Raw genomic sequence first — 12640 nt, 5'->3', positions numbered from 1 at the left:
CAGTACTTTCTGAAAAATTAGGTTTTGTTCTGATGTGGAACTTTAAAGGTCAAAGCAGAGGAGAATTACAGTGATTCCTATGGATATGTATGATCTCAACTTACTTGCGTGCAAGGTTGCATTTCTAGCAATTATTGTCTCTAAATATCTTTAGAACTTTTTAAAGTCTTTTTATGGACTAATTATACAGCCAGAACAGACCTCCATTCTGCTTTGAGAAACGTGATGACAGGCAAATCTATGCCATGTCAAGTTACTCACTCCGACAACAGGGCTCGAACTCACTAGGAGAGTCATACTCTTCTGTGACTGTGTTGTCTTCTAACTCTTGTTAACTTGGCCTCCCACTGCAGCAAGTTAAACAAGTATTGGCAAAGCCAATATATCTCTACAATCCAAGAGCTGTTGGCATGGTCTATGTCTTTTAGCCATGTTCGATAGCAGCACGGCTGCTGTTCGGCATTGCTGAAAGTCCTGTAAAACAGTGCTATGACCCAGTCTGTGCTGTATTCTGAACTCACATAATTGAAAGCGCTTGTAGACATGATAATGGAGAAAAAAGTGTTGGTGAAATAAAATATTTGGGCATGGGCAAACATTTTAATTGGAGAACCCACGATTTATCCAGGTTTTTCTGGTTTCACTTTAAACAACTCGGCGAGGAAACCTTATGTTAAGGCTTTGTTTTGACAGGTTCCTTCATTTTGCTGTATTATTATTATTTTTTTTAATACAGCAAACTTGACTGAAGGCCGAGCTCTGCACACAAGCACCATTTACTTTACACAAGCATTGTTTAAAGGCCTGAGGATATAAGGCTCCCACAGCTGCTCCTTGGCCATGCCAATTCCCAGGCAAGTGCCTAGCCCACACAGCAGACCTGGTTTTTGTCTGCTTGAGCCTTAGTGTGCTCCTTTGCAACTCATATGCCAGAAGGTGGCAATTATCTTTAAATGAGTGGGGCGCGGTGGGTGAAGTGGAAGAGTGAAGTGGAAGAGTGAACATGAAATAAAAGGCAAAAAAAGGGGGGGATATATGGGTGGCACCTGGCTTGATAAACATGCCTCATGAAGCATGATTTTAACCTCTTAGCCGCGGCGGCATTTCCGCCGCGGTGCAGCCGTTTAGCGGAGTGGGCGGGCTGCGTCGTCCAACAGAGGTGTGCAGCACTACAGTGGTAGTGCTCGCGACGGCCGTTGGCTAAAGAATGCAGCGAAGGGGTTAAAAGCCTAAGGCCTAAGCAAAACATTTGCCTTTGCTAATTTAGGATATTTATTTATTTATTATTTATTTAAGTATTTATATAGCGCAACATCTAACCGGAGGCGCAAGGTGCTTGAGGAGTCTACACCTAGTGAACTTGACGGTCATCGGCCCAGACCTTGCACAAGGTTAGAAAGTAAAGAGCCAGGTCTTTAGGCCTCTCCTAAATGATAGCAAATCAGAAGCATTTCTCAGATCGAATGGTAGCTTATTCCACCATCTAGTGGAAGTGCTAAAAAAGCTTTTTCCACCCCATTTCTGAAGACTGAACGTGGGTTCCTCCATTAGCTTCAATGAGGTCTAACGCAAGGTTCGACAGGGGATATACCATTTAAAGCGCTTCCTCAGATAGCAGGGTCCAGAGCTTTGTAATGACTTAAAGGCAATACACAAAGCCTTAAACATGATGCGCTTTTCCATGGGTAACCAGTGTAGAATTTTGAGAGCATGTATTGCTGATGTAAATTTGGCTAATCCAAATAGCAGTCTTGCTGCGGAATTCTGAAGTACCTGAAGCTTAACCAACACATGTGTTTACTCCTACCAAAAGTCCATTGCAATAGTCGAGTTTTGAAAGGACGAAGGCTGGCACCACTGTTTTTTGTAAATTTTCTGGAATGAAACTGAGCACTTTCCTTAAAATTTTCAGGATGAAAAAAATAGATGACGTAAGCATTTTTATATGCAGGGAGAAGGAGAGAGTGGAATCCATTATAACTTTAAGATTTTTAACTTTGGCCACTGGAGTGGGGACCACTCCCAGTTCTGAAGGCCACCAGTCAGTGAACCAGAATGTTGTGTCTTTTCCAAAAAGTAGCACCTCGGTTTTCTTGGAGTTTAATTTGAGCCAGTTTTTGGCCATCCATTCACTAACACTTCTCATGCAATCCTTAAATTTTAATGCAATGTCCTGCTTTTTACTTGAGATTAAAATAATTATCTGTGTGTCATCTGCGTATGACACCAATTCGAACCTGTGATTTTTTATCATACGAGGGAGGGGAGCTACATAAATGTTGAAAAGGGTGGGGCTCAACGATGAGCCCTGGGGGACCCCACATGGGAGTCTAAAAGATTTAGATTTAAAGCCAACCGATTCAACAAATTGCTCTCTACCCTGCAGGAATGATTTCAGTAGTGCGAGGGCCGTGCCACCAATTCCAGGCTCACAAAGTCGATCGATTAAAATGCCGCGGTCTACTGTATCAAAGGCTGCTGACAGATCAAGCAGTATCAAGACTGCTGATACTCCTTTGTCAACAGCCATTCTGATTTCCTCGGTAGCGGTGAGCAAGGCAAATTCAGTGCTATTTTGTCGTATGAAATCGTACTGAGTAGGGTCTAGGACTTGATTATTCTCAATAAAAGTTCCTAATTCCTGGTTCATGTGTTTTTCCAGGATCTTCACCGGTAGGGGTAGGCGGGAAATGGGGCGATAGTTACCTACAACCAATTTGTCTAAATTACACTTTTTTAATAAGGGTAAGATAGACGTCCTTTTCCATAGCAAAGGGAAAGTTGCCGTTTTAATGGCGGTATTCAGGACCTCCATAAGAGGGCAGGCAAGTGTCTCAGCTAACCTGTGACTAATATTTGGAGGGCAGGGATCTAATGTCAATCCTGACCTAGTTGCTAACAGAATTTTGACAGTTAGTTTCTGAGACATTAATGTAAAGTTGGAGAGACCAGGTGGGATACCAATGCATGCCAAAGTGAACATGTCAAGACATGGCTTTATCATCTCAGTGTGGGATGTCTGGTTAGTTGAAGTGTTGCCAGAATGAGTCACAAATGTATTGTAGATAATGGAGACTATCACACGAATGAGAGGCCAAATTATCGCAGAACGCTTGATCTGCTGTCGTTTGACTGGTCTCCTGTACATGACTAAGTTTCAGAACTGTGGAAAATAATTATTTTGAGTTATTTTGTGCCCCTTCTATTTTTTCTGAGTAATATCTGATTTTAGTATTTTTTTATCAGTGCTTTATATTGAGCTAGTCTTGACATATATTTTTATTTTTCCTTAAAATCATAGCATTTGCGCCAGCACCTTTCCTGGTAGCGACAGTCTCCTTGCTAATCTTAGCTCTTCTGAAAACCATAGTTCCGTGGGAGCAGTCCTGCTAACTTTACCCGTTCTCTGAGGGATAGTTAGATGAACTGCTGTTGAAATCCAATTGTGATATTGGAACAATGCGGTTTCTGGATCGGAGGAAAAACATGGTTAACTAAGATTCATTTGCTCAGTGATTATTATCAAAGCGCTGCCACAAGTAGCTTTTTCAGCTGTTTGCTAGCCCATGATTAAAGCGTATTGCCAGCGGTAGATTGAGAGTTAGCATAACTGTCAGATGATCCGACCATGGCAGTTGCAGATGGTCCTCTGTTCAAATTTAACAGCAATCGGAGAAAACAGCGTCCAGGAGATGACCAGCGTCTGACACTAGGTCCATCAAGGTCTGTGAGTCTTTGTCAGATACTTATTTAGATGGAAGTTAAAAATCGCCTACAGTTGTGAAGTTTTGATGGTTTACTTTATATTCCAGAAGATCGCCCAAGGTAAACAAAAAATGACTACTGGGTCCCGGCAGCCTATAAACTAGTAGCCCATTAAACAAGAGGACATGACTGGCTGCTATCGTAAAAGAGACCACTTCTACATGCGAGTCTGTAGGAATCGCTTCAAAAGATGCTTTCAAATAATCCTTATACATTATCGTCAGCCCTCCTCCCTTTTTTCCAACACGATCTTTCCTAGCCTTGGCAAAGCCAAGTGGAATCGCTATTGCCAAGTCTGGGCCTGAGGCTTCACCTGCGCAGATTTCGGTCACGAAAATAAGGTCTAAATTGTTAGAATTAACAAAAAGGCTAAATTCATGTTTAACCAATGACTGTGTATTTAATAATGCACATAAAAGTCTGAGTTTTTTTTCCCTCTCTTTAGGTTTGTAAAATCCCTCCTTGTCCCGGATTGAGGGCCATTCTGACTATTCAACACGGCCTCTTCCATAAGGTACTTAACTTTCAGGTGAGTGATTGCTAGTTTACAGTACGGGCAGGTCTGAACCCCCATGCTATGGGGGCCTCCAAGCTGTGGTCCTGGACATATCTTTATACGGTGACGTACACTGAGGAGCTCACCTCTAGTATAAGCGCGCAGATTTGCCATTTCTGACACAAAACTGGCAGCACAGCTGGCGCGGAGCGCTTCCCAGGCGCGAACATGCGCAGACGGGCTTGCCTTAGGCGCGGCGAAGCACGTCCGCGACCGTGGAGATTAAATACTCCTCCCTCTGAAATGATTGGGCTGACAAGAGCACTGACCACTACAAGATGGCGGCCAAAAACGCTCCGCTCCACAATTGGATGTGGTGGCCTACTCTCTCCACTCAATCGGCACTAGTGCTAGTGGTGGTGGACCGGAGAGCGATGTTAACTTAGTCACATTAGCAAGTTTTAAAACAATTTTTTTTTAAAAACAAGCAATTACAATTTTCCCCCAGTATTAAAAACGAGCGTTGCACAACTAGACCCCTTAACATACCCTACAACTGTTCTAATCTGTGCAAAATGAGTAGTCACTGTGCAAAATAGCAGAAATAGGTAGGTTGGCAAAGTGCAGTCTTTTTTATTGTTTATAAGGAAACACCATGAGCAAGTTACAAAATGTCACAGAAACGATGCAAGGGCGGATGAGGAGGTGATAAATATAGCCAATCTATGAAGGAAAACAAGCATCAGGGTAAGGCGCAGTGGGTGGAGACAGAGAGCGTGAAAACACAAGCACTCGTGTGGAAAACGCAAGACAAAAAAAAGTGGTTACTAAAACAGGAGCAGTGAATGGACACCAATATTTGGTCCATGCTCTGAGGGAGTGCCAAGCACAGGAAAAGGCATGGCGCATGCATGCCATGGACAAACAGAAATGAAGGACATGAGAGCAATGTTGGAGTGAACAAACGGTAAGCCCATGGGCAGGCTGAAGCCCAGTGAATTGTAAACAGGTCTCTTCGAGACTGTGTATGCGCGGTTTAGCCGAGACCTAAAAATGGAATACAGGCAAGCAGCTAGAAGTTTAATTTCTGGCTGGTTTTACTATTCCATTATGGCCTGGTCTTTCATCATAATTCATGTCTACCCTGTACAAATCTGAAAAAATGTAATGTGTTTCTTCCTTTCCAGACCAGCAGTCTCTTCCATTTGTTCAGTTGCAGACAATGACAAACTTACAAAATTTCGAACCAGTTCTTTAAAACATCCCACCAATCAAACAGTACCTGAGAGATTATACTTGAAATTACTTTTTATAAATGAACCTGTCAATAACTACAGGCATACTCACTTTTTGTTCTTTGCGTTCTGCAGCCATGTGACATTTTTCAAGCCCCCAGGCTCTCATAAAATCTCTTAAATAACCAAACAGCGTCACCAGTCCAAATCCCATATAGGTAAAAACAGCAATGTACATCGGTGCTTGCTCGAAGGTTTCGTTAAACGGCTTATTGTAGAGGCTTCCTTTTTCTGTACCATTCGGTATCCCATTGGCTGTTCCATTTTGCTGGCAAAACAAAACAGAAATCAGTAAGTATTCAGCTACAAAACTGTGGGGCACTATTACTTCCAAATATATGTTTGATACTTCGAAATGTATGTATGATACGACAGGAACGAGGAATACAGGTGAAAACTGTATTAAACAGTATTATGTGAATGGAACAAGAGGTGGTGTGGGATATATAGGCAGGTCTGTAAGTGGAAAAACATTGTTGACTTGTGGGAGAAATATGCTTAGAACGAAGTTTCTCGAATGAAACGGGGCAAGTACCAGAAAGAGGTAGAAACGTACAAACCAGAATCACATAAGGTAAGAAAAGAACAATTGAATAGTCGAAGAAAAAGGAGAAATGCATACACAAGGAGTCAAAGGGAGAACCAGAAACAAATGTAATAATCAAATAGCATAACATAAGGATTTCAATTCACTCGACTAAATAAAAACCCCAAACAAAAGTTTTAGAATGAAGTGCCACAAAAAACAAGAGAAAACAAACAAACAAAACAAAAATCAATGGATTAGGTGTGGATATTGCCCCTTGCTGAGAGTTCACCAAGATACCAGAAGGTTTCTGTATAGGTGAGTCTTTACAAAACTGAGAACAGAAACGCACAGCCATTATATAGCTTTTTGGGAGATTTGATGAATAGTTCGCTGGATGCAAAGTTTTACCTACAGAAGTAATACTTTTAAGAATAATCGCAGGAATGGCACAACACGTGTGAGATCGCATTACACCTCTGTTTTTGATTATTATTATTTTTTTTTTAAGACCTTTATTGTATACTTCTGTACGGACACAGCATAAAGCCTACAACCCAAGGGCCGCCCGCGTTGGTCATAGAGATCTTTCAGCATACTTGGAACAACACAGCCCTTCAGCCAACAACCCTGGGGTCCGGCGGCGCAGTAGACTAAGGTGTATACAATGCAATCAGTTTGTGTTTCGGATAGGTCTTAGGTCTATTTTTTTTTTCTTGAACCATTTGTAACATAATACAATATAAAAAAAACTTACACGTTGACAATCAATACGATCATTTGGCGTATATGTGTGATGTATCGGTGTGCGTAGACGGAGATTCGTTCTGTAACATTCTATGAGGTATGCTATCATTTAATCTAGCCAGGTGTTACGTTCCCCTATTCTTCCTCTATTCCCCCTCCTCCTCCTCCTCCTCATCTGAGCTTGTACTATCATCTTCCGGCAGTGGATCACATAGTTCCCCTCTATACAGACCCCCCAGTATATAGCGGCATGGATTAGCAAATTTAGCGGCACAAATATGGAAATTTAGCGGCAATTTTGCGGCATTTTATTTGGCCATTTTTCCTACAACAAATACAGATATCTTTGTTTTTTGAGTTAATTAACAACATGAAGCTATATATATTTGGTTTATTTACAATGTAGACACTTTAGGGCAGATTTACAAGTCCCTTGCGCCCCTTTTACACCACCGTTGCATCACTTTTGTGACGCAGCGGCAGCGCAAAAGATGCGCCATGGTGCGGGGTACTTACAACTTGACGCATCTGGGAGATGCGTCACGTTGTAAAGCCCTGCGCCAGAAGGAGGCGTTCCTGCGCAGAAACGCCTCCTAAAAGTGGCTGAGTGAAATCTACATGATTTCACTCTGTCACTTTTGGGCCCATGCTGCGTCAAAACCCTGCCCCTGCTTGAAGCAGGCGTAAGGCGTTTGGCAAACAAGCCTTTCTATAGCCTTCCCTCTGACTCTTCCCCCTCCATCTCCCCTTTACTCGTCCCAAACCTCCTCCTACTGCTATAATCTCCAAAGAAACCCTTCCCTCTTCTATCCCTCCACAACTCTTTTCAATCCAAAAGACTCGCATGTACACTGCTCAAATAAATTTCGTATTTCCCCTGTAGTAATTCCCAACTAATCCTGTGTGCGTTCCGGAGTAGCGGCTACCTGCCGAAAAGTGCTTCGACACTTCATTAGGGGTAGCCAGCCCTATATACATGCAAACCCTTTCCTCCACTATCCTTATTCAAACCAAATAATAAACTCACATGTCCACCGCTCAAATTAATTTCATATCTCCCTATAGTATACTAATTCACGAATAATCCTCTTTGGGTTCCGGGGTAGCATGCTACTCGAGGAAAGGCGCTTCGACGCCTTCTCAGGAGTAGTAAGCGCTATATAAATGCACTTACAATAAACCAATTTATCCTGCTACTGTTATAATGCGCTGGTGATTTAGCTACATAAAATTGCAGATGGTTTATCACAGTGAACCTTTAGGAAAAACTGTGGTGGTGGCTCTACTCTCAATGCAACGGAAAGATAACAGTTCTACACGTATGATGAAATGTCATACAGAAAGACACATTACGTGGACTACCAGACGAGTGTCCCATAACAAACAGCATGGCGTAAGAACTTGCTTTGCTCACGCTGGTGATTGACCTGATTTTAAATATTTATGTAACATTACAATATAAAAAGGCAAATACAAACTGCAGCACGACTGTCCTAGAAACACAATTAAAACTTTCACTGCTTGAATGAAAGCGCCCCGTCACATCTCCTCCCATTCAAAGGTGGCCGCCTAAGCACGCTCCTCATTTGTAGTCTTCTAATATGTCCATGAAAAAAGGGGCTCGTATCACGTAACTCAGGGAAGTAAACCTTAGAAGAAAACTATTAAAATGTGTATTAAAATAACAAACAGCGAAATGATTCTTCCACAGATGCATACTTTCCATGCTACATAAATCAGTTCCCCGGACGCGTGACGTGCTCCCCCATCGACTAACAGTCATCGGGCTCGATTACACCACGTCCCTGGCCCTTCAAAAGACTCGCCCCCGCCGCCTCATCCTCGTGATCACCTCAGCTGTAAAGTAATTCCGGAACCTTGAATGAAGCCCGAGGGCGCACGCTCCGCTCAAAGACGTGCTGCGCCGGGAGGAGGCAGGAGCGGCGCGCGCACCGTTACTTCCAGCACAGTCTTTACAGATTATGACCCCCCCAGGATATAGCGGCTTTTATAAAAATGCTGCGATTTCTACAAAAGGTGCCGATTTCGCGGGCACTTTTGTAAAAATCGCGGCATTTTTACAAAAGTGCCGATTTCGCGGCAAATCGCGAAATCCTGGAGGGTCTGTCTATATATATTCCAGGCAGTCCACACTTTGTTCCATTTGCGGGGGCAGACCCTAATAACATATACCGCCCATTCAGTCAGCATTAGTGTGTCCATGTTTCTGCTCCACTGTGAGACAGTGGGTAGGTCTGCTGCGCCTCATTTCTGTGCAATATCTCTTTTTTCCACCATAATATCTAAGACGCCCAATATTTGGTCATATCTGAATAAGTCGGTTGGTTCCCAGATATTCAGAATACACTTACGCGGCTCTGGTACCAAGGAAACCTTAAGTGTGAAATAGTGTGCATCACCTGACAATAGTAGTTAGCTATGAGTGGGCAGTCCCAGAGTGTATGAAATAGTGTCTCTTCTTCGCCACAGCCACGGAGACAGTAGGGATGCAGTGCTCTGTGTAGTTTATGCAGCATGGACTTAGTGTGATATATCCGGTGTAGGATTTTAAGTTGCACTAATCTGAATTTGGCCGAAATTCCCACCTCTTTCGGGGATGCTAACGCCTCATTCCATTCTGAGTCATCGATGTCGCCAATTTCTTCTGCCCACCGCTCCCGCAATTTCAGTGTAGGGTCTGCTAGGTTGTTGAGCAGTTTACGGTAGGTAAGTGAAGTCACACTATGTTGTATGTAGTCTGTGAGTAACCTATCCTCCAATGGTGTGGATTCCGGAATGTCGGTGTCTACCGGTATTGCCCGCAGAAATGCGTGTCTAATCTGTACATATCTAAGTTTTGTTCGGTCCCAGTTCATATTGTTGCTGTAATAAGGCAAATGGGACCACCGTGCCCTTATCCCACAGATCTCCCACCGTGGATATGCCGATGTTATCCCATTGAGTAAACCCCTTACTTTGTCGCAGTCTCCCCAGTGCTTTTACGTCCCATAGCGGGGTGAGTTTTGTGATCTTTCCTTTCCAACCCAGTTTCGCCTGTGCCGTGTGCCATAGTGTGGAAGTGTGTCTCGCGGGTCCTATCAGTTTTGTTGCCTGGTGTCTGTCGTAAAGTATAGTTAGCATGTTGTCTGTTCCTAATTGCGCCCTGTCGGATCCAGTATGCTGGATCCTCTCGCGGTGCGTGTATCCACTGGTTCACAATTTTGAGTTGTGCAGCCCAGTAATACAGCTGTACCTTCGGTAGTACAATTCCCCCCTCGTACCAACTTCTGTTTAGTTTGACATGGGCAATTCGTGCCGGACGGTTGCTCCATAATAAATTAGAGACCAATGCAGTGACCTGTTGGAAGTACCGCTGCGAGACCGGGTATGGGGTGTTTTCCAGGGCGTATAGAAATCTCGGGAGTGCCATCATTTTATAGAGTGCTGCTCTACCAAGAAGTGTAAGAGGCAAGGATGCCCAGTGCTTTACGTCAGTACGCAGCCGCTCCAGGGGAGGTTTTAAATTTTTATCGAAGAATTCCGTCGCGTTGTCGGTGATGTATATGCCAAGGTATTTAAAGGAGCTCGGCGCTAGCATAAGCGGGCAATCCACTGCGAGTGAGGGCTCTGGCCCTTTCAGTACATAGATTACTGATTTGCCCAGTTTATTGTGTATCCTGACGTGTTTCCGTAAGCATCACAGAGAGCCAGGAGCGCTGGGATGCTCCTATCCGGTTCCATTAAATATACCAACATGTCGTCGGCATAAAGCGATACTCGATCTTCCCATCTCTCTTTCCAACTTATCCCTCTTAATAACGGCGTCGATCTAATCAGCGTCGCCAGTGGCTCTAAAGCCAGGGCAAATAGCAAGGGTGACAGTGGACAGCCCTGACTGGTCCCTCTTGCCAATGGAAAGGTGTGAGAGACGTGGCCGTTAGCAGTGACATGGGCGACCGGGTTGGTGTACAAGAGGCGTATCCAAGCCAGGTATTTAGGGCCAAAGCCCATATGTGACAGTAAGTGCGAATAAGTACTCCCATTCCACCATGTCAAACACCATTTTGGCATCTAGAGAGAGGATCACCGCCGATTCTTCTAATGCCTGAGTTCGTGCCAGGACCCCGTGCACACGCCTGAGATTAAGAGCTTTGCTCCTATTAGGCATGAAGCCAGAATGTTTACCAGGCTTCGGTATTGCCACGATCGTTGCGGTACTCGGTTCCAGCGGGAGCTCCGCATTTGCCAAGCTCTCAGTGTACATCGTAAGCAATGGCTGGCTGAGCTTGTCTGACATGAGTTTATACCATTCTATGGGAATCCTGTTCGGGCCAAGGGCCTTCCCGAATTGTATCGCATGTATTGCCCGCTGTATTTCATCTACCGTTAGATCAGCTTCCAGGTCTTGGACCGCGTCTGGCAGAAGCATCTGGACCTCCATGCTGCTGAGTGCGTCTAATGCCGCCCTTTCCATGACTTCTCTCTCTGGGGTATAGACTGCTTGAAAATGATCCGCCAGCTGCGTACAATGTCCACTGGACGTGACTGTAACGTCCCCTCCCGTGTATGTAACTGCTGTATGCCTCTGCCGCCACCCCTTCTCTTGTCCAGCCAGGCCAACATTTTCCCGGCCTTGTCTCCTATGTCGTAGACTCTATGGGCCGTCTCAGAGACATTGCCAACTATGTGTATTCTGAGATGTTCCCGATATTGCTGCTGGTGCAACTTCAGTGTGTGAGTGGAGTCTGCCGTGGGATCCATCATATGGGCCACGTTCGCTGTGTGTAGTGCCAGTTCCAGTTCAGAGAGCTCCCGCTGGCGTGTTGGTTTGTGTCCTGAAATATAGGCGATTGCCTGTCCTCGCAGGACTGTCTTGTATGCTTCCCACAGGATCGAGGAAGAGGCTACCGAGGCCACATTCTCAGCAAAATAGTACGCGGTTGTTGTCTTAAGATCCTTCCTGATCTTGGGGACCTTCAGATAGTTAGGTATATGGGGTATATCCTTTTACGAGTCTTCTCCCAACTGGAGAGGGTCAATACCATCGGTGAGTGATCCGATATGCCCCTAGGCAGCATGTCTATGGTGTCTATGTTGCTCATGCCGTTGCCCAGCATTAAGAAATAGTCTATACGGGACAAACTATTGTGTACTGGAGAATGATAGGTGTATTGCTTCGCCGTGGGGTGTTTGTGTCTCCAGATATCTGCTAGACCCATTGCTTCTAGAAAGCCTGGGAAACTGGAAGGACCGGTTATGCGTGTCCGCACTGGGAATGTATCCAGTGTCGGGTCCACCACAGAGTTAAAATCTCCCCCAATAATGGTATCTCCCGTTGGGAGATTCAGTAGAAACTCTCCCAGCGCCGGCAGCGCCACTGTTTGAAGGGCTGGTGGTATATAGACTGACTACGAAGAATACTGGAGTGGCACGCGGGACGCCTGAAGCCTCGTATGAAAAGAGGCGGCGGCATTGAAATAAAAAACTAAACCAATACGGGGAAACCGGAACTAGATGTCCGTTTAAAGAAGCACGTTTTTCTAAACTGAATGAAAGGCGGCTTCGATACGTACCGCGTGCTGAAATATCTCCTGTAAAAGTGTGGTTTTTCTAAAATAGACCTATAAGCGTCGTCAAGTACCAAAAACTCACGTCTTCAGTGACATCGACTTCTTAGCGCTGTCCAAAGGGAATAAAGATATCCCTTCATTGTTTGAATCAAGGCTGACCTCTTATGGCTGCTGCTTGTTACTAAAAGATGAATGGCCCTGCGGTCTCACTGAGAAACTGAGAACCTACTTTATTGCTACT

At 44.5% G+C, this 12640-nt stretch overlaps 1 protein-coding gene across 1 annotated transcript in view; it reads right to left on the bottom strand.

Annotated features, from left to right (window-relative positions):
• Window positions 1-12640, bottom strand: part of SPTLC3 (serine palmitoyltransferase long chain base subunit 3) — a 748918-nt gene that overhangs the window by 524689 nt on the left and 211589 nt on the right. The window contains exon 2 of the mRNA XM_086927721.1: window positions 5609-5824. Coding sequence (XP_086783847.1) covers window positions 5609-5824 — 216 coding nt within the window. The remainder of the gene's footprint in view (window positions 1-5608; window positions 5825-12640) is intronic.

This window comes from Lissotriton vulgaris, chromosome 6 (assembly GCF_964263255.1).
Source record: "Lissotriton vulgaris chromosome 6, aLisVul1.2, whole genome shotgun sequence".
NCBI lineage: Eukaryota > Metazoa > Chordata > Amphibia > Caudata > Salamandridae > Lissotriton > Lissotriton vulgaris.
The sequence above is the reverse complement of the archived record's forward strand: the minus strand, read 5'-3'. Positions and strand labels throughout refer to the sequence as shown.